The 22,760-nt window shown below is 43.8% G+C and overlaps 1 protein-coding gene across 9 annotated transcripts in view; it reads left to right on the top strand.

The window, feature by feature from the left end:
• The window catches only part of LOC128686781 (protein prune homolog 2), a 123,345-nt gene extending 100,809 nt beyond the window's left edge, over positions 1 to 22,536 (top strand). For 7 of the 9 annotated variants that reach the window (XM_053773839.2, XM_070082231.1, XM_053773841.2 and 4 more), the window contains 2 exons: positions 16,247 to 16,294; positions 21,597 to 22,536. In XM_053773839.2, coding sequence (XP_053629814.1) covers positions 16,247 to 16,286 — 40 coding nt within the window. In that variant the 3' untranslated portion in view covers positions 16,287 to 16,294; positions 21,597 to 22,536. The remainder of the gene's footprint in view (positions 1 to 16,246; positions 16,295 to 21,596) is intronic. The other 2 variants (XR_008406700.2, XM_053773838.2) reach the window with 2 other exon arrangements.
• The last annotated feature ends 224 nt before the right edge of the window (positions 22,537 to 22,760 follow it).

The raw sequence follows: 22,760 nt of genomic DNA, 5'->3' as shown, positions 1-22,760 counted from the left end.
TTGTACAAAGGAATATAATAGTTGAGTGTACATGTCAAAAGCCCCTTGTATGCAGAGCATTTCGGGCAAACTTAAAATTAACTTAAGATTAATAAGGCTATAACAGATTAAATGGTCATTAGATGAGTTATAGTGAGTACAAGAGTACTGAGTATTAATAGGTAATGATGTATGGTTTTAATAAGTCTAATAGAGAAGTTTAGTAGAGAATAACTGCAGGTTTGAATTATTTTATAAAAATTACAATATTACAATAGAACAATTTAAGCAATTTACAATATGAAGTATTACAAGTATTTAAAACGATGAAATTTGAACATCATAATTTTCAAGTAACGAGTACATGGTTGAGCAATCTTCAGCACAGTAATCTGTATTGAAATTGAGACATCATTAGTATGTATTTTTTTGTGTAGCTTTTGAGTAACTAGTAGGTATTAAGTACAGTTTGTCTGATTAATTTTGGGTGATGAGATTTCCAAGTAGGGCTTTAAATTGATTTGCAGGCAGGAGTCCTTTAGTGTGTTCTGGTAATGAGTTCCAGATCTTCAGGCCCTCTACATGCATAGCATTTTTGCACAGGGAGAGATGGACACAAGGGATATCGAAGAGTGATTTGTGTCTTGTATTATGGTTGTGTGTTCTGTTGTAGTGATCAAGTAGGAGCTTGAGAGGAGGGTTTATATTTGAGTGTAGTGTTCTGTGTATGTAGTAGGCACAATAATAAGTGTGGATGTTTTTGTATATTAAGTAAGTTAAGACTCTTGAAAAGTGGAGAAGTATGCTGTCTATTACAGCAGTTTGTAATCAATCGCACTGCAGCTTTTTGTTGGGTTATTAAGGGTTTAAGGTGATGTGCTGTGGGTGAGCCCCATGCACAAATACCATAGATGAGATAAGGGTAGATGAGAGAGTGGTACAGTGTAAGAAGAGCTGATTGGGCTACATAGTACCGTATCTTTGAGAGGATGCCTATTGTTGTGGAGAATCTTGGATATTTGCTGTATGTGGGTTTGGAATTTGAGATTGCAGTCTAGGTGGAGACCTAGAAATTTACCCTCTGTGTATCTAGAAATGGGTGAACCATTTATCAGCATGTTTAGCTGTACATTTGTAGCTCTGTTTCCAAATAGCATAAAATAGGTTTTGTCTATATTGAGAGTAAGTTTGTTGGTGGTCATCCAAGTAGATATTTTAAGTAGTTCGGCAATTACAGTTAGTATGGATGGGTTTGGGTGTGAAAAGACATAAGTATTGTCATCTGCAAACAAAATGGGTTTAAGGAGTTTAGATGCATTCGGGAAGTCATTGATATAAATGAGAAAGAGAAGTACAGCAGTTGCTGACAAAAAGTCAAAAAGTGATTGTAAGTCAAAGGCAGGGCAGTCTGCAAGGAGGGAAGAGAAGGTAAAAGTGGTAGGGCAGCGGCAGCGTAGGAGGTAAATCCTGCTAGCTCACTGGTAAACTGGGCAATCCACAAGAAAGTGAAGAACTGAAATAGGGACCCGACAAACCTCACAGAGAGGGATAGTGTGTCGTTCCATGAGATACCCGTGGGTAAGGCGAGTATGGCTGATGTGGAGATGGGAGAGTGCAGTCTCCCGAGTATGGCAACAATGGTAAGAAGATGGCCACAAACCTAAAAGTGGTTCAGTAGAGTGCAGTTTGTTATGGTGCATGCCTGACCACCGTTGTTGCCAACGGCCGCGAAGATGGGCAGAGATGACTCGTAAATAATCCCTGAACAGAATACCTCTTTAGGAAACCTGAAGATCATTTACTGCTGACTGCGCAGCAGCATCCGCCTGTTCATTGCCCTGCACATCGTGTCCAGGGACCCAACAGAAAACAACGTCTATGTTTTTGATAGCCACATGGTGCAACCATAGTTGAATACAAAGGACCAATGGATGAGGGGAATCAAATTGTTTAATGGCTTGTAAAGCACGGAGGGAATCTGAAATGATCACAAACGTTGAAGGAGACATAAATGTAATACAGAGAAGTGCTATGAGGATGGCATACGACTCTGCGGTAAATATACTAGCCAAGTCTAACAAATGACCTCTGACAACATCATCAGGAAACACCCCTACAAACCCAACACTGTCAGAAGATTTAGAACCATCTTTATAACTGTATAAACAGCGACGGCATGAACATGCGACTGGAAGTGATCAAGAAAAAGAGAGTGAGAAGCAGTCGTAGGTAGGAGAGCTTTGGCGTACAGCAGTAAGGAAGAACAGACACAAACCATCGGAACATCCCAAGGAGGAAGAGTAAAGGCAGATGCTAAATGAACATACAAGGGAGGCAACTAGAGAGAAGACCGGAGTGAGTGAAGATGAAGAGAAAATAGTCGGAGTAAGCAGGGTCGCTGAACAAATAATGGGCTTCTACTTATGTCTGAGACCAACCTATGTGTAAAAGGAACACGAAGGTCATGAGAGTGGACAAAGTAACGAAGCCAATGAGCATCACGATGATTAGCTAAGGAAGGAACACTCGCCTCAGCATAGAGGCTTTCAACAGGGGACGAATGAAAGGCACCAAGGCATAGATGTAGACCCTGATGAAAGGGATCTAACTAAGAAATATCGTAGGGGTTCTTAAATAGAGATATCGGGGGTTGAAGGTAGACACACTTGTTGGATGGTAACATATATTGTCAGACTGAGTTGAGGGGAGATGGAGCCCAGCCTTGCCGTGTACTAGCCTGGATGGTCTACCGCCGAGTGAGGCCGGGGCAGAGGTACGAGCGTACACATGCGCATCCCGTGACGTCACACAAAGTCACAGGCCTACAAGGGATCTCCTATCTAAAGCACATGGATGATACTAATATGCTATGCTATATAACACAGGGATCAGCAACTATGCTGACAGAAAGAGTTGTAGGAGAAGCCGCAGAATAGACTTGGTCGCCATAATCCAGCTTGGACAAGACTAGGGTGGAATGTAAATGGAGGAGAGTCCAGCGATCTGCTCCCCATGAACGATGCACAAGAATTTTAAGGAGATTCAGCCAACCATAGCAAGCTGCCTTCAAAGAGGAAACATGAGGTTTCCATGTCAACCGGCAATCGAAGAGAAGGCCAAGAAACTTGACTGTATCACATTCTGGAATATGTGTAAATACAATGGAATGTCTGGGACAAGAGGACATCTGGTGAAGGTAATGAAATGAGTTTTCATACTAGAAAATTTAAATCCATGAGAAGTGGCCCAGTGGAAACCTGGTCAGTCACATCCTGAAAGGAGGCCACTACCAGGCGACAGTCAGCGCCTGCGTAAGCTATAGCGAAGTCATCCACATAAAGTGATGCCCAAATATACGATGGAAGAATGGGAGGTAGGTCATTTATAGCCAAGAGAAAAAGGGTAGTGCTAAGGACACAACCTTGTGGGACTCCCTTGGCCTGAACAAAGTCTGAGGAAAGCGAGGCGCCAACACGGACACAAAGGTTGGTAGATTACCGTGTGGGCCTAGGGAGTAGGCATGGGCTAAGATGTTAAACCTCCGAGTGGTGTCATATGCCTTTTCGAGATCAAAAAAGACTTCTAGGATGGAGTGTTTATTAGCAAAGGCATTTCGCACATATGTATTTAAGTGCAGCAAGGGGTCCAAAGTAGAGCGCCCTTGCGAAAGCCATATTGGCAAGGAGAAAGACTATTGTGAGTCTTCAGATACCATATCAGACGTCCATTCACCAGTTGTTCCATCACCTTGCAGACTACACTGGTCAAAGCAGTGGGATGATAGTAAGAGGTATCAAGCTCCAAGGTGCCTGGTTTGCGAAACGGTAGTACAATGGCAGATTTCCATTTTTGAGGGGGGAACCCCTTGCATCCAAATTAAGATTGAAAAGACACAAAAGGACTGTAGGGGCTGTAGAATGCAGATGTTGTAGCATACGGATATGAATATCGTCAGGCCCAGCTGCCGATGACTGGTAAGCGGAAAGCATGGACTCTAGCTCTGGGAGAGTGAAAGGTATGTTATATGGCTCCATTCCATTAGAAGAGAATTTCCAAGAGCAACTGCTTCTTGGTAGACTTCGACATGAGAAATGAGGGACAGAGGTGAAGCCCTTGGGAGACACAGACAAGATAGTTCCTGATTTCCGTGGCAACTTCAAGAGGTTCCGCAACACTAACACCAGCAACCCACAAAATGGGAGCTGGGTCCAGAGCGTACTTGCTACACAACTTCCTTACCTTTTTCCAAACTGCACACATAGGGGAAGTCGAGGTAATGGTAGACACGTAGTCTTGCCAACAAGTGCATTTAGCATCATGTATGCTGTGGTGAGCGACTGCCCTTGTCCGATTATATTGATAATGGCCCCACGCAGCACGTTTCAAATGCACTGCACGGGTACATGCAGGAGACCACCAAGGCACGCATGTCTGAGAATGCCTGCCTGAGGTTTGAGGAGTAGAATGTGATGCTGCAGTCAAAACTAAGATCGAAAACTGGTGCACCAGCTCATCAATAGAGGATGAAGAAGGGTCCCCACAAAAAACAGTAAGATGAGAGTATAAGTCCCAATTCGCTCGTCCAAGTTGCCAATGGGGACTACGAGGTGGTCGGGAATACGTAGTATAAGTAAGAAGAATAGGAAAGTGATCACTGTCATGCAAATCCTGGAGAACAGACCAGGTGCAATCAAGTGCGATTGGCGAGGAGCAGATAGAAAGATCAGTGCAAGAGTCAAAATGGGTGGGAGTACCCATATTTAAAACATGAAGAGGATGAGAAGTGTGATGAGTCTCCAGCTGATCACCACGAGAGTCACAGTGGGACCCTCCCCAAAGATGATGGTGAGCGTTAAAATCACCTAACAAGATGGGCAGCGGCAGACAAGAGATCAAGAATGTAATGTCCGAGATACAGAATGCACATGAAGGGGAGAAATATAGAAAGCAAACTGTATACCACCTATGCAAATAAATACGGGCTGCAGTATAATGCAGCAGAGAATGGACAAAGACCTGTTGATATGGCATACTAACATGCACAAGAAGTGCATTTTCATTAAATGATTCATCATGAAAGGGATCAGAAGAATGTAACAGCACATAGCCCTAAATGGGACGAATAACAGCTGAATGAGTTTTGGGCTCTTGTAACCTGACACATACTGGGGAGAGCAACACCTGGAGCTCACCCTGATTACCCGAGGTCATAAATATTCCATTGTAAATAAGTCATTATTCACAAAGACAGGTATGCCAACAATAAGAATTGATAAAATCTGTGGGCTATTGGGGTCAGTGAAGTCAAAGTGTGGAAGCAACGGAAAGCATGTAAGCAAGGAGGAATCAGAATGCTGTGAGGGTTGTGAAAAATAAGAACGGGTAGAAGAAGGCGTGCCGGTGTCCATCGAGGGCTTCGTCTCTGCAATATAGTTTATTTATTTATTTATTTATTTATTTAGAAATTTAGAAATTTAAGCATACATACAGAGGTACAAAAAAAAAAATAGTCAGAGATAGTGTCAAGTGTCTCAATAGATAAGGAAGATGCCAATACCATGACTTCAGACACAGGTGAGGTAGAGCATGTAGAGATCGAGGAGACTATGGAGGGAGCCGAAGAGGTCTGAGAGGGAAGGGGAGTATGAACCTGGAGAGATGCGCTGGCAGGGACAGAAGAGTCCTGCGGTGGAACAGGAGAGGGAGAAGGCTGGAAGGCAACTGGGGAAGAAGTTTGGGGGGGAACAGAAGAGGAGAGGGTGACCCTTCACCTTCATGTGAGAGTTAGAAAGGGGTTGAGAACTAGGCACCGATACCAAAAAGGAAAACTGTTGGGGAATGGTAAGCACCGGTGGAATGCAAGGAAACTTGGGCTTATGAGACAGGTTCAACTTTGCAGGTGATAGGCACGAAGAAAATGCAGGCATGTGAGGCCTTGCAGACTGAGAAACTAGCGGGCGAGAAGTAGAGGTAGGAATAGATAAGGGGGTGGGGGTTTCCGAGGGTAAAACCGCAAAAGAATTAAAGATGGGGGTGATGCCGGAAGACACAACACCAGAGGAGCTGGTAGGCGGGGGGACCGCCAAGGTTGGAGGTCTCCTGGCTACTCAAGAATAAGGGACATGAGGAAGATTTCCCTGAAGGCGGAGCTGAGAGACAGCCATAGCATAAGCAAGGCCTTCGCTCTCCTTAAGACAATGGATTTCTTGTTAATTAAGATAGACTTGACTTCAGCAGGAAAAAGAAGGATGAGGTTCATTGCAATTGAGACAAGCGGGGGGAAGACTGCGAGATGTACCGGTATGATCCGCAGCACCGCAGACCGGGCACTCCACCTCAGATCTGCAGTATTTAGCAGGGTGTCTGAAACGCCAGCAATTTTGACACTGTTGGGGAGTAGGGACCACTTTATGGACCCCTAGGCAATGGCTCGCAATATAAACGGAGGATGGGAGTTCACGGCAGTCAAAAATTAAGCAGATGACGTTACTGGAAAAGCTTCTCCGCCCGCGAGCGGGCAGGACATATGTATCCACTTTGAGAATTGGAAGGTCATGAAGGGCTAATTGCTCCAAAATATCATCACCGCAAGACAGAAAATCACTCTGTACAATGGTACATGGTAAAACCATCGTACCACTGCAAGAATTGAGAGTACCATGCTTGTGAACTGTGATTGGAATTTTATTAATGGTAGTAATATGCAAAAGATCATACGCTTGTTCTGCATTCTGAACTGTAACGATGCACGCACTGCTTCGAGAGCACGAAAGGATATATTTTGGCCAGCATGTCGGTTGTAAGGAAAAGAATTTAGTCCACTGCGTACTTGTAAACACAGTGCGTAAAGGAAGTGGGTGTCGCATGGATATTTCACTGTAGATAAGCCATGATTTGCAAAGAGAACGATACAAGAAATATGAAGATAGAGGTATCTACAGACTATTATTATTATTATAATCAAAAAGAAGCGCTAAGCCACAAGGGCTATACAGCGCTGCAGGGCAGGAAGGAAGCGAGGGCATCAGGTGGCAAAAGGGAGATGGATGAGTAATAGGTTACGGATAACAGCGGGGCAGTGGATGGTGAAAGGGTAAAGGGCAGCAAGAGACTGAACTAGAAAGGGCTGAGGGGAGTGCGAAAGGTATCATCATCAGAGTTTGTGGAGTAAATCAGTCGTTGTCAAGAAGTCAATGAGAGAGTCAGGATTAAAGGAGGGTCCATCAGCAAGAAGGGAAGGTAAAGAGAGAGTAGTAGAACGAAGACGACGTTGGAGGTAAATTCTACGTGCTCGTTGATAGAGAGGGCAGTCTAACAGAATGTGGCTAATCAATACTGGAACTTGACACTGCTCACAGAGAGGAACAGGGTGCCTCTCCATGAGATACCAATGAGTAAGATGAGTGTGGCCAATGCGAAGGCGGGAGAGAGTGGTCTCCCAACCTCGGCACTGATGACAAGAAGACGGCCAGTAACCTATGCTCGGTTTAAGAGAATGAAGTTTGTTACTGAGCAGAGTAGACCAACGTTGTTGCCAACGGGTGTGAAGGTGGGTAGCTATTGCAGCAAAATAGTCCAGAAATGGAACACCTCTATAGGAAATTGGTAGGTCATGTACTGCTGACCGCACAGCAGTGTCTGCCTGTTCATTGCCCTGTACGTCGACATGACCAGGGACCCAACAAAAAACAATATCTTTATGCTTGGTAGAGATACGGCGTAGCCAAAGTTGGATACGGAGAACTAGGGGGTGAGATGTATCAAATTTTCGTACAGCCTGTAGAGCACTAAGGGAGTCTGAGACTACCACAAATGATGACACAGGCATAGATGCGATACGAATAAGTGCTGCAAGAATGGCATACAATTCAGCAGTAAAAATGCTAGCCGAAGATAGTAAATGCCCTCGCACGACGCTGTTCGGAAACACTGCTGCGAATCCGACACCGTTTGAAGACTTAGAGCCATCTGTGTACACAGCGATGGCATGAGAATGAGAGTGGAAGTGATCAAGAAAAAGAGAGCGGGAAGCCACCGTAGGCAGTTGGGCTTTCGAGCAAGGGAGTGAGAAAGAACAGACCCGAACAGCTGGAACTTCCCAGGGGGGTAGGGAAAAGTGAGATGCTACATGAACATATAAAGGTGATAACTGAAGGGAAGACAAGAGCGAATGTAGGCGAAGAGAAAAGGGACGGAGCAAACAGGGGCGGTGAACAAATAAAGAATGTCTACTAATATCGGTGACCTTTCTATAAATTGAAGGATTGTGGAGATCGTGAGAGCGTACATAGTAGCGAAGGCAATGGGCATCACGGCGATCATACAAGGATGGAACGTTCGCTTCTGCATAGAGGCTCTCAACAGGGGAAGAGCGAAAAGCACCAAGGCATAAACGTAATCCTTGGTGATGGATGGGGTTAAGGCTAGAGAGAGTAGCAGGAGAGGCCGCTGAATAAATCTGGTCACCATAATCGAGTTTCGATAAAACGAGGGCTGAATATAGGCGAAGCAGAGTGTGACGATCAGCTCCCCAGGAAAGATGAGGAAGGGTTTTAAGAAGGTTTAGCCAGCTGTGACAAGTTGCCTTCAGAGAGGTAATGTGAGGTTTCCAGGATAACCTACGGTCTAAGAGAAGGCCTAGAAACCTGACTGTATGACGTTCGGGGATGCGAGAGCCATAGAGATACAAAGGATGATTGGAGATGACAGAGCGTCTAGTGAAAGTAATTTGGTGAGTTTTGGTACTGTAAAATTTAAACCCATGCGTGGTGGCCCAAGTGGAAACACGGTCGACCACATGCTGGAGAGAAACTGCAATGAGATGACAGTTAGCGCCTGCACAAGCAATAGCGAAGTCATCAACATAGAGTGATGACCAAATATTGGGTGGAAGAACAGAGGCCAAATCATTTATAGCAAGGAGAAAAAGTGTTGTGCTCAGAACACATCCCTGAGGGACACCTTCAGCTTGGACAAAGTCCGGGAAAAGCACATTATTGACTTGAACACGGAAGTGTCTGTCAGTTAAAAAGTTCTTAAGGAAGGATGGTAGATTGCCTCGGAGGCCTAAGGAGTGGGCTTGGGCCAAAATATTATACCTCCAAGTTGTGTCATATGCCTTCTCAAGGTCAAAAAATATGGCAATAACCGAGTGATTATTTGCAAAGGCATTACGAACATACGTATCCAAGTGTAGTAAGGGGTCTATGGTAGAACGGCCCTTACGAAAGCCATATTGACTAGCGGAAAGATTGTTGTGTGTCTCTAAATACCACATTAAACGGCGATTTACCAGACATTCCATCACTTTGCAAAGTGCACTAGTAAGAGTGATGGGACGATAGTGGGAGGCATCATGTCCTGTAGTACCCAGCTTGCGGAAAGGGAGAACAATGGCAGATTTCTACAGCTGGGGAAGAACTCCTTGTGCCCAAATAAGATTGAAGAGGTGTAAGAGGACTACAAGGGCTGACTGGTGTAAATGTTGTAACATACGAATATGAATGTCGTCAGGTCCAGCTGCCGATGATCGGCAAGCTGAGAGTGTTGCCTCCAGTTCCTGAAGTGAAAAAGACACATTATACTGTTCTTCTCTGAGAGAAGAAAAGTCCAAGGGTACTAACTCTCTGGCAGACTTTGAGGAAAGAAACGAGGGGCATAGATGGAGCCCCCCGGAAATACGGACCAGATGAGTGCCAATTTCAATGGCAACGTCAAGAGGGTTTGCTACATCAATACCGGCGAACCGTAGAACAGGAGCCGGGTCAGGAGAGTATTTACCACTCAATTTCCTCACTTTTTTCCAGACTGCACTCATAGAGGAAGCAGAGGTGATGGTGGAAACATAGTCTCACCAGCAAGTGCGTTTAGCATCACGGATGACACAGCAAGCGATCGTACGCTTCTGCTTAAAATCAAGAAGTCTCTCATTGGTTCTATTGTATTGGTACCTGCCCCATGCAGCGCATTTCAAACGTACTGCACAAGCACAAGCAGGAGACCACCAAAGCACGCACTTCTGAGAATGCTTGCCTGAGGTTTGGGGTATAGAATGAGAAGCTGCGGTATAAACTGACGTCGAGAAGAGGTGTAGGAGCTCATCAATGGAGGATGAAGAAGGAACCTCACTAAAAGCAGTGAGCTGCGAGTAAAGGTCCCAATTTGCCCTATCAAATTGCCAGCGAGGGCTACGGAAAGGTGGTGAATATGAAGGAGAAGTAAGAATGATTGGAAAATGATCGCTGTCATGTAAGTCCGGTAGAACAGACCAGGTGAAGTCTAGTGCAGTGGAGGAAGAGCAGACTGATAGATCGATGCAAGAGAGAGTATGAATACGAGGATCAAAATGGGTGTGAGTACCTGTATTTAAAACATGGAGGGGGGTGAGAGGCGAGAAAAGCCTCCAACTGGATGCCACGTGAGTCACAATGAGATCCCCCCAGAGGAAATGGTGGGCGTTAAAATCACCAAGTAACAGAAGTGGTGGTGGTAAGGATGAAACAAGAAAGGCAAAGTCTGGGATAGAAAATGCTTGAGAAGGAGAGAGATATAAAGAACATATTGTAAACCACTTATTCAAGTGGATACGGGCTGCAGTGTAATGCAGCAAGGTATGGACAAAGAGTTGACAGTACTGAATATCATTGCATAGAAGAAGGGCACTTTCATTAAAGGTCCCATCTGAGAAAGGATCCGAAGAATGCAATAAATTATAGAAGGGCACTTTCATTAAAGGTCCCATCTGAGAAAGGATCCGAAGAATACAATAAATTATAGCCTGAGATAGGTTGGAAAACAGCTGAGTGTAATTTTGGTTCTTGTAAGCAAGCACCAACAGGGGAAAATCTGGAAAGCAACATCTGAAGCTCACCCTGATTACCCCTGAGGCCGCGGATATTCCACTGTAAATAGGCCATGATTGGCGATGAAGAAAATACCAGGAATCCGTAGGGAAAAGCACCTACGGACTAGAGGGGTTAGAAAAGTCAACGTGTGGTGGCATTGGAAGACGTTCAAGCGGCGAAGGAACGGAGCGTTGCGAAGAATGGGGTTGTGAAGATGGAGGAGAGGGAAGAGAAGGAACAGGAAGTGAATCAGTGTCCATTGAAGGTTTAGTCTCTGCAATATATTCTGAAATGGCTTCAAGTGTTTCTGAATTCAAGGATGTATGGGAGACCATATTGGAGGTAGAAGGGGGAGGGTGAGTAAAGATTGGGACAGTAATGGACTGTACCAAAGTAGAGGGGGACGAAAGAGTGTAAGTGGCTGGAGATGAAGTGTGGGGGGGAACAGAAGAGGCAGAAACCTGGGAGGTGGCAGAAGAGGGAGAAACTTGGGAGGGGATGGGGGTGGAAGGCATAGTACGAGGAGGAGGGTGAATTTCCACACTTGTAATAGAGCCAGAGAGAGGGGAAGAACTAGGCACAGAGACTGGAAAGGTAAAGTGTGGAGGTGGAAGAAGGGAAGGAAAGGGCAAAGAAGTATTGAGCAATGTGGATTTTTTGGACTTCTGAGAAGTAGAGGGGCGATTGGTATTAGGTGTCGTACGAGGTCTTGTCGATACTGGGGCTTGTGAGGAAGGACGCGAAGATGTGAGAACAGACTGAGTTGTAGTCGGGACGTCAGAGCCAAGGACAGCAAAAGGATTAGATGCTGGAGTGGCTATGGGAGGGGTAACAACAGAGGAGGCTGCAGAAGATGGGACCCCAGAAGTGGGGGGATGTTTTGAAACACGAGAATAAGAAACACGGGGTAGTCTCCCTTGGAGGCGGAGATGAGTAACTGCCATAGCATAAGGGAGACCTTCTGCCTCTTTGAGGCAACGGATTTCACGTTCATTTAAGTAGACCTGGCAATGGCGGGAGTACGAAGGGTGAGCTTCATTACAATTAAGGCAAGATGGAGGTTGACTGCAAGATGTATTAGAATGGTTGTCGGCACCACAGACTGGGCATTCGGCTATAGATCTGCAATATTTCGCTGGGTGACCAAAACGCCAGCAATTTCTACACTGTTGCAGTGTAGGTATCACCTTTCGAACTTGTAACCGATGTCCCACAACATATACAAAGGACGGGAGTTCTCGGCTGTCAAAAGTTAAACGAGCCACATTGCAAGGGTAACGTCTCTGCCCACGGGCAGGAAGGACATAAGTGTCTACTTTGAGGATTGGGAGATCCTGGAGTTCCAGCTGTTCAAGAATGTCATTGCCACATGACTGGAAATTCTGTTGGACTATGGTATGGGGCAGAATGACAGTACCACTACAAGAATTGAGAGAAAGATGTTTTTCAATAGTGATAGGAGTAGTATCGATATTCAAAAGGAGAGAAAGATCATGAGCTTGGGTAGCATTCTGGACAGTGACGATGCGCGTACCGCTCTTGAGAGCATGAGATGAAATATCTCTACCAACATGACGCAGGAGCACTTTGCCAATACTATGGTCAGAAAGATAGGCAGAAGAAGAAGTCAGTCTTAAAGTAAAGAATTTAGTCCATTGTGTGGTCCGAAACTGAGCTTGGAGAGGGAGTGCATGACGTGTCGGTCTTTTCTGAGTAGAATGGGAAGGTAACGAAGGAGCATCATCAGGAGATTGACATTGGCGTTTAGGAGTAGGACCGGAGTTGGTCCGGTGCGAAATGGGCTGGCGATTCGAAAATTGCCATACCGTAGAGGGAGAGGCCGGAAGCATAGTCAAAGGAGAGCGGAGGTCAGACAAATCGAAGGAGTCAGTCGAAGCCCCGGTACCTGAAGCGGGTGAGGAAACAGCACCAGCAAGAGGTACAGGGGCATCAGGAGTGTCCGAAGAGTGGTCTAAAAACAAGGCAGGGTCAGAATGGGGTGCGGTATCAAGAAGGGGCCCGGGGGTAGTGGGTTCATGGATTGAGTTCTCCTTTGTTTTTTGTTTTTAAGAAAAAAAAAGAAAGAAGAAAAGAAAATAAAAATAAAAAAAAGAATAAAAAAAGGGGGGAGCAGGGAGGAATAGTTCCCAGGAGGAATGAAAGGGCCAGAAATCTCCCTTCGCACCCAAGAGGACCTCAGCGCAGATGCAGCATGGAACCAGTGCCATACCCTACCTTTCATGCCAGTAAACCAGCAATCCGGGATAGCAACCTCACATCTGCCGAGCTACCTCGGTAGACAAAAGAGAGGGCGGCTGGATATCCGTCACAAAGCATACCTCCTTCGGCCACCACCCCCGGAATCCGAAAGGTGGCTTCCAGAGATACACCCGTCGCCCGAAAGACACCCAAAGCTACTCCGGGATACCAGAGAGGGATTGGGACATCCCCAGGTGATCCAGATTCCACGGCAAACTACGCCACCGCCAAGAACCTCAACGGAATGGGATGGACCCCGGTATCCTTTCCCCTACCTAGGAACTAGCGCGCCTGTGGGAGAAATCCCAAAGGCCAAAAAGAGGAAGGGCAAAGGGGAGGGGTGGGGAGGAGGAGGAAAGGAAAAAGGGGAGGATGGGATAGGGAGGGGGGGATTGGGGAGTAATTAGGTTCGGTCTGAGGAAGGAGACCGACAGGTCTGATTCCTCAGACCAAGAGGCTCTTCATCACAACAAGGAGCCCTCCCTTGAAGAGGATCTACAGATTAGAAGGGTTAGAAAAGTCCATGTGTGGAGGCAGCGAACAATGCACAAGCAGCAAAGGATTGGGACGCTGTGAAGAAAGGAGTTGTACAGATGGAGAAGAGTGAAGAGGAGGAACAGGAGGTGGATCAGTGTCCATCAATGGTCTAGTCTCCTCAACATATTCAGGGATAACTTCAAGTGTTTCAGAGGACAAGGACATTGTATGTGGGACTATATTGGAGAGGGAAGGAGGAGGGTGAGTAAGGGGCGACGATGGAATGTTCCAAAGTAGGGGGTTGGCAAAAGGGTACAGGGAACTGGAGAAGAAGCTTGAGAGGGGACAGAAGAGGAAGTGACCTGGGAGGGGGCAGAAGAAGAAACTTGGGAGGGGATAGAAGAGGAACGCATTGTACGAGGAGGATGATGAACCTCCACACTCGGATCAGAGCCAGTTAGAGGTGAAGAACCAGGAACAGAGACTGGAAAGGAAAAATTTGTTGGTAGAAGGGAAGGAGGGGTTAAAGGAGATTTTAACAATGGAGGTTTTTTGGACTTCGGAGCAGTAGAGGGGAAATGGGGAGGAGTTGTTGTACGAGGTCTTGTAGACACAAAAACCTGTGAGTGAGAAGAGGTAGAGGCGAGAACAGAATGAGGTGTTGAGGTAGGGACCTCTGAGTCCAGGACAGCAAAAAAATTAGAGACGGGTGACTGTGGAAGGGGTGATCATAGAGGAGGCTGTGGAAGTTGGGACCCCAGAGGTGGGGGGTCGTTTAGTAACATGAGAATAAGAAATACGGGGAAGTCTCCCCTGGAGGTATAGATGAGAGACTGCCATAGCATAAGGAAAGCCTTCTGCCTCTTTGAGACAATGATTTTCTTGCTCATTTAAGTAAACTTGGCAACAGTGAGAGTAAGATGGATGAGCCTTACAACAGTTAAGGCAAGAGGGAAGTAGACTACAAGATGTATTGGTATGGTCGTTGGCACCACAGACTGGGCATTCGACTATGGACCTGCAATATTTCACTGGATGACCAAAATGCCAGCAACTTCTACACTGTTGTGGTGTAGGGATCACCTTTTGAACTTGTAAATGGTGTCCCACAATATAAACCGAGGATGGAAGCTCACGACAGTCAAAAGTTAAGCAAGCTATATTGCAAGGGTATCATCTCCACCTGCGGGCAGGGAGGACATAAGTGTCTACTTTGAGGATTGGGAGATCTTGGAGCTCAAGCTTTTCCAGAATGTCATCACCACATGTCTGGAAATTCTGTTGGACAATGGTATGAGGTAGAATGACAGTACCCCTACAAGAATTGAGAGAATGATGTTTTTCAATAGTTGCAGGAACAGCATCTACGTATGGTTGTTAGGAGAGAAAGATCGTGAGCTTGGCTAGCATTCTGTACCATGACGATGCGTGCACCACTCTTGAGAGCATGAAAGGATATATCTCGACCAATATGGTATAGGAGTGCCTTGCTAATACTATGATCGGAAAGATAGGAGAAGAAGTCGGTCACAGAGTAAAAGACTTAGTCCATTGTATATTTTGAAACAGCACGTAAGGGTAGGGAGTGTCATGCCAGTCTTTTCTGGGCAGAATGAGAAGGAAGTGAAGGAGTATCATCAGGTAATGGTCTTGGGCATTTAGGTGTGGGGCTGGAGTTGGTCTGACATGGAACAGGCAGGCGATCTGAAAATCGGCGCACTGGAAGCATGGTCAAAGAAGTGAGGAGGTCGAATGTATCAAAGGAGTTAGGCAGAACCCCGGTACCTGAAGCAGGTGACAAAACAGCACCAGCAGGAGGTACAGTGGCATGAGAAATGTCTGGAGAGTGGTCAAATAATGAGGTAAGGTCGGAACAAGGTGCGGTAACAGAAAGGGGCCGGGGAAGCTGTTTCATGGACTTGGGACTCCATGGTTATGTCACTTCTTTCTTTTTATTATTTAGAAAAAAAAAAAAAAAAAAAAAAGGAGGGGGAATGTGGAGGGATAGCTCCTAGGAAGAATGAAAGGGTCGTAAATCCCCCTCCATGCACAAGAGGACCCCAGCACCACAGGTAGTGTAGATGTGGCATGAAACCTGTGCCATACTCGACCCTTCATGTCAGTAAACCAGCAGTCTGGGATAGGAACCTCACATCTACTGAGCCACCTCGGTGGACAAAAGAAAGGGTGGCCAAATATCCGCCACAAAGAATACCTCCTTTGGCCACCATCCCCCAGAATCTGAAAGGCGGCTTCCAGAGATGCACCCATCACCCAAAAGACACTCAAAGCCACCCCCCAGGAGACCAGAGAGGGAGTGGGACATCCCCAGGTGATCCAGATTCCATGGTAAACTACACCACCACAGACCTCGGTGGAATGGGATGGACCACAGTACCCTTCCCTCTACCTCGGAACTAGAGTGCTTGTGGGAAGAATCCCAAAGCCTGAAAACAGGAAGGGGATATGGAAGGGATGGGGAAAGGATGAAAGGGAAAAGGAGGGGGATGGGGAGGATGGGATAAGGAAGGAGGGGATTGGGGGGTAATTAGGTTCGGTCTGAGGAAGGAGACCAAAAGGTCTAATTCCTCAGACCAAAATTTTGTGTTAAACTTTAATGGAAGAATGCTTTTTTACCATTTAATGTACAATAAAATGCATTTAACTATTAACAATTGTTGTTGCAGGTATGATGAAATACGAGAGAGTTTGCTTGAAAAGGCATGAGCAAGTAGGTGAGTGTTACTAGTAGATATAAAGATTTTCTTGGCATGTAAATTACTTCTTGTAGCTTGTCATAACCAACGAACTAACATGTACCTCGAGTCATTAATTATATAAAGCAAATTATTATAATCATAATGAAGTGCTAAACCCTATATAAGCAAATTATTGGGTATTGGTGGCTTGTTTCTTTCTATTTCTGAAAGTGCTAAATCCATAAAGTATGTAGGAAATCAGCTTTGATCCAAAAGGAGGGTAGCTCCAGTTCTTAGAACCATGAGACTTTTGGCCATTGAAGGGGCTGACATTAAGGATGAAGAAGGGGAAATTATAATTATAATCATAACTAAGTGCTAAACCCACTAGAGGCATTCAATGCTGCAGAGCAGAAAAGTGCTGAGGCTATAAACAGCTAGGTGGAGAGGGAGGGGAGAGAAGGGCTAGAGGGGACACTAAGGGCTATGTGTCAAAATTCATACAGTAAAGCAGTTGCTGACAAAGTCAAAAAGTGATTGCAAGTCAAATGCAGGGCCGTCTACAAGAAGGGAAGACAAGGTAAGAGTGGGGGGGGGGGGGCGGTGGCGGTGGCGTTGGAGGTAAATCTGCAAGCTCGCTGGTAAACCGGGCAATCTACAAGTGAAGAACCAAAATAGGGACCCGACAAACCTCACAGAGGAATAGCATGTCATTCCATGAGATACCCATGGGTAAGGCGAGTGTGGCCAATACGGAGCCCGGAGAGTGCAGTCTCCTGAGTACAGCAAGCTGCTAATCAGAGACTAGCGAGGGTGAAGACTTAGTAAGGGTGGTGAGGAGTGCTAAAGGAAGTATAATCAAAGTTTGTGTAATAAATCTGTTGCTGTCAAAAAGGCACTGTGACCCTCAGCACAGTGCTGAGTCATACTTGGAGTAGCAGGTCTGTGGGGCTGTTAGGAAGAATGGCTTGCAGAACAAGCATACCAGGATGCCTTTGAAGTAAACAATAATGGTAAGCTCTTTAGTGAACGAGTTACTCATTCAAAACATGTTCAACTATCAGCACAGTCTGACAGCACCTGCAGAGTGGCACTGAGTGCCTTTCTATATTATTATAATCAAATAAAGTGCTAAACTGACAAGGGTCATACAGCACTGGTGCCCTTCCTATAAGTTTGCTCTTTTCAGTATGTAAGCAAAGAAATACTGTATCTGACAACTGACTGTGATGAAGCCATTAGCACAATTGTGTTTGATTAGAAACAGTGTGCTGGCAACTAGCTTATTCCATTGATGCTTTTCTTGATATCACACCACTGAATTTCCTCAGACTAATACATATTCACATCACATTACTTTCAAACATTGTTTCTACTGCCATCATCAAATTAGCCCATGAATTGAATGAACTACAGAGGGATGTTTAACTCCTGTAGTACTAGGAGGATAACTATTATAATCAGAACTAAGTGCTAAACCCACCAGTAGGACAAGCTAGGAGTATGTGGGTCCCCTTGCATGCAAATTATTATTATGATCATAACCAAACACTAAACTCAAAAGGGGCATACAGCTCAGCAGGGTGGGGTGTGCTAAAAAGTGTAATATGCCTGATCTGAGATCAGTGAGGGTGAAGAGTATAACAGAGGTAGAATTAGGAAGGGTGGTGAGGAGTGCTAAAGGAAGTGCATGTAATCAAGTTGGTGTAATAAAGTTGTTGCTGACAAAAATTCAAAGAGGGAATCAGGGAAAAAACTTCGTGCCTGCAGTGTTAGGGATATGATAATAGAGAAATGAAATGTGCCAGCAAGGCTGGAACTAGTGTTTACTGTACGTCTGACATAGGAGGATATCCATCCCAGGCTTTGAGATGGCAATTCTTGGCTTGCCAACCTTTTGTAATTCTATGACAAAGTAACAGAGTTGAGATAGGAAAGAGAGGGCTGGGTAGATTGCATTTTCATGGAAAGAAGTCATTTGACACTGTATACCAAGTGAGATTGGAGTGAAAACTTGAGAAGCAGGCAGGAATAACTGGGAACATACTCTGGATGCAAGAGTACCTTAGGGCAAGGAATCAGAATGGGGAGGAGTAACAAGCAGGGTACCTATGGATTGGTATTAGGGCCAGTAGTGTTTCTGGTTTATGTGAATGACATACCTGATGAGATCGAGTTAGATGTATCTATGTTTGCTGCTGATGTAAAATTGATGAGAAGAATATTAACAGATGAGGACAGGGAAAGGTTGCAATGGATCTGGACAAACACACAAGTGGTTGCTTTAATTCAACCCCCAGTAAATGCAAGGTTATGAAGATTGAGGAAGAGGCCAGAAGATGGGCATGGAGTGTAGACTTCAGGGACAGAGGCTGCAGACCTCATTCAAAGAGGACCTGAGAGTAAGTATAGTACATAGTATATCACCAGAGGCACAAGGATGTCAGAAAGTGGAATAACCTCAACAAAGAAATGGTGGAGGCAGCCTTCATACGTTAAGGTCCACAAGGCTAAGAGAAAGTGAAACTGTTAAGTTGAGAAGTGGGGGCTAGGACTTGACTCCTGAAACCACAAATAGGTGAGTACATGCTTTGCATAGGAAACAAGCCAACATAGTCCATTTAGCTGATAATTCCCTCCATGATGAAAATGTGGCTGCTCACAAGGGCAATAAATGGTGGAAAATGGCTTATACATATAAAAAAAAAAGTTCTTTAAATATATGTATCAGGCATCTTTGGCTGCCAGATTAAATTCTTGATAGCAAATTATACATTAAATTGGCAACTAGTAAATTGTTTTAAATTAATTAAAAATCTGTACTGTATAGTATTATTACCTTTGAAAAATATCTTACTGTTTGCTGTAGATGTATTCCAAGTACTTGGCAGCTGTCCTAAGCTCAGTCAGGTCAAAAACACTTAATTCCACATACAGTAGGGCCCCACTTATACAGCAGGTTAGATTCCAGGCTACCACGGGAAAGCAGAACACCATTTTTTCCACTTATAAATGCCAGATAACAAGTTTACACTAACATATATAGTTAGCAATAGATCTAGGCATTACAAACAATAAAAAGTAAAATACACACACACAGTACACTCATTACTTACATTAAAATATTTGTAGTCTTAATGTAAGGCGAGAGGTGAGTAGTATTTATTTGTAGGAAGTCAGGTGTGGGAGGTATGGTAACCAGCCAGGCCACCCGACCCACACGTAATATACTACATTTCAAGCACCCTAGTGATAAGATGCATATATGTACAGTACACTCATTACTTAAAATATTTGTAGTCTTAATGTAGGGCGAGAGGTGAGTAAACAAGGTAAAACGAATAAACGAGAGAGAACAAGTAAACGAGAGAGGATAGAGACGCGAAGTTGTGTAAACAAGCAGACGAACATGTCTGGTTTTGGTTCATACACATAACATCTCATATTTATGTTAATTTATTCTACTGTGGGGTGTATTTATATGTTACATAGTGTGTTTATTATATAATTTTGAAAAAATATCATGGATGGATTAATGAAAATGTTTAATGTAGTACAGTGGACCCCCAGTTCGCGATGCTATCGGTATCCAATAAATCCGGTAACCGATGCATTATATCGCAGAAAATTTGCCTCGGTTCCCGTTACAAAACCCGGTATGCGATACGATTCGTACGAGACGTGTCCACGTGTGGCCTGAACTGAACCGTGTGTGCCAGTGTTTACAAGCCAGCCAGTGTGCGCGCATCTAAGGATACATTCCATATTATCACTGTTTTTGGTGCTTGTTTCTGCAAAATAAGTCACCATGGGCCCCAAGAAAGCTTCTAGTGCCAACCCTTCGAGACAAAGGGTGCTAATGACTATTGAAATGAAGAAAGAGATAATTGCAAAGTACAAAAGTGGAGCGCGTGTGTCGGAGCTGGTCAGGTTGTATAGTAAACCCCAATCAACCATCTTTACTATAGTGAGCAGGAAAATGGCAATCAAGGAAGCTGTTCTTGCAAAAGGTGCAACTGTGATTACGAAACAGCGACCGCAAGTGTTAGAAAATGTTGAGACTGTTATTGGTGTGGACAAATGGAAAAACAGATAGCAGGAGATAGCATCTCTCAAGCGATCATTTGTGAAAAGGCTAGGCAGTTGCATGACGATTTGGTAAAGAAATTGCCTGCAACTAGTGATGTGAGTGAATTTAAGGCCAGCAAAGGTTGGTTTGAAAGATTTAAGAATCGTAGTGGCATACATAGTGTGATTAGGCATGGTGAGGCTGCCAGTTCAAACCACAAAGTGGCTGAAAAATATGTGCATGAATCAAGGAGTACATAGAGGCTGAAGGATTGAAACCTGAACAAGTGTTTGTGACGAAACAGGCCTGTTTTGGAAGAAATTGCCAAGCAGGACCTACATCACTCATTAGGACTTGCTACCTCAAGTCCTAATAGAGGGGGATTCCCCTTCTAAACAATAGGTTCAACACTCTCCCCTCCTCCCATCCCATCAATCATCACCAGATCTTCATTAAAGGTAAGTGTCCATTATTCTATTGTTATTGTAATTATTCTTTTGCATTAAACTTAATATTTCATGTGGTAAAAGGTTTTTTTTCATACTTTTGGGTGTCTTGCATGGGTTAATTTGATTTCCATTATTTCTTATGGGGAAAATTGATTCGCTTTCCGATAATTTTGGTTTACGATGAGCTCTCAGGAACGGATTAATATCGCGAACCGGGGGTCCACTGTATACAACATTTAATGCGCCTCAGTGATTATTATTGCGTAGTATTATCATCATTTGTATGGCATCCTCAAGACGAATAAGACATTCTTAGTGATTTTAATGTGTACCTGCATGCCAGCACAGTGTGTAAGTTTATTTAGGTACAGGTACACAAGTATAATTATCAGAGTATATATAAAACATGAAATAACTTTAAAACACTTGAATTTTTGGAAAGTTTCCATAGTGGAGACGCTCAGGGAGCATGTAAACAAATCGAGTGGGGCGCGATGACCGTATTAGAAAGTCAGGTGGGGGAGCCATATAGCGAGTTTTGGTCATAATTTGAAATGTCTGTATTAGTGGAATGCCGTAAAGCGGGGCCCTACTGTAATAAGAATCTTTGATCTGCTTTGCAAATTGTAACAAATTGAATTACCAATAAAACTAGGACATCACATAACATTGCTTAAAGCGAGGGGGACATAGAATTGTAATGTACAAACGTTTCTTTTACAGATTTTGTAATAATTTTTAGTTATTTATGCTTATTAATGAGTCCATATAAAAAAACCTGATGTACATATTAATATTCTAATGGTATTTCATGTTTCAGTGAAGTTGGAACATTTATGGAAGATTTCTGTCCCATTAGTATATGGGATTTGTAAGACCTGTATGCCTACCTAGTGAATAATACTCTTCAGTAATGCACAGCTTTAGTAGAAATTAAGAAGCAACCCAAAGAAAAGCTTGAGACCTGTTATACTTAAGTAAACAGCATTGGAGGCCCAAATACATACCGGTATATATTTTCTTTTGAGGGGGGCCAGCTGTGTTATTGTATAAGGTTAGTGCTAAAAAAATAAGAAAAATATATTGGATTATTTCATGGTATTTTAGATAGTGTGAAAAACTGTGAAACTAAATACATTAAGCCGAAGAAGGGAGTTGAAAATAAGATGAAAGTACTCAAGTGTTGCAACAGATGTTCTGCATTCTTATTGCTTGGATAATGAAAACTCATTTCTTGTGTTCCAGGTCAAATTGTTGGCTTGACAATAAAGGTTGGGATTCAGAGACATTTCAACCTTCAGTATATTTATTCATGATGGGTCAAATCTGTATCAGAGCACAAATAGATACCGGAACTCTAATGTTCAAGTTTCCAGCAAGTGAAGTTTTATGGATCATCTAGAACAGATGTACTCTAATAGTGGTGCTCATGTGTGCATTATTTCAGTTGTAATACTTATGATGATAAGTAGTCTCTCATTCTTTACAGATAAGAGATGCAAATTAAACTGTGGATTTAATATACTCCTATCAGAAACCTGTCAAATACAGTACTTGTTAATAAAAGCTTAGTGTGTTCAGATGTGGTATGTCTTGGATGTGTTGAATGGGCTGTAAATTAAGGCGTTGAGCTCTGCACACACAGATAAGGCTTAATTCCATCACAGGTTAATGTTGCATACTTGTGGGCTCAACAACTTTGATTTATGTATTTATGTAAATGTTATTACTATTTATATAAATAAAATATATATATACTGTATGCATATAAAATTTACTGAAAAATAATTTATTATGTGGAGAACATAAATTCCTACTGATAGAAAATAGCATGCAGACATGCAAGTTACATTCAGTAAAAAAAGTTTATTATTACTCAAATTCCACAGGAAAAATACTAGCACGACTTTATGTCCTGCATTAACATATAGAATTACGTATCATGATGGGATATGCATGTATGCTTTGTAACACAAATGAGCAT

Source organism: Cherax quadricarinatus, chromosome 7 (assembly GCF_038502225.1).
Source record: "Cherax quadricarinatus isolate ZL_2023a chromosome 7, ASM3850222v1, whole genome shotgun sequence".
In the NCBI taxonomy this organism is placed as follows: domain Eukaryota; kingdom Metazoa; phylum Arthropoda; class Malacostraca; order Decapoda; family Parastacidae; genus Cherax; species Cherax quadricarinatus.
Note: the sequence above shows the minus strand (reverse complement) of the source record. Positions and strands in the feature narration are given on the sequence as shown.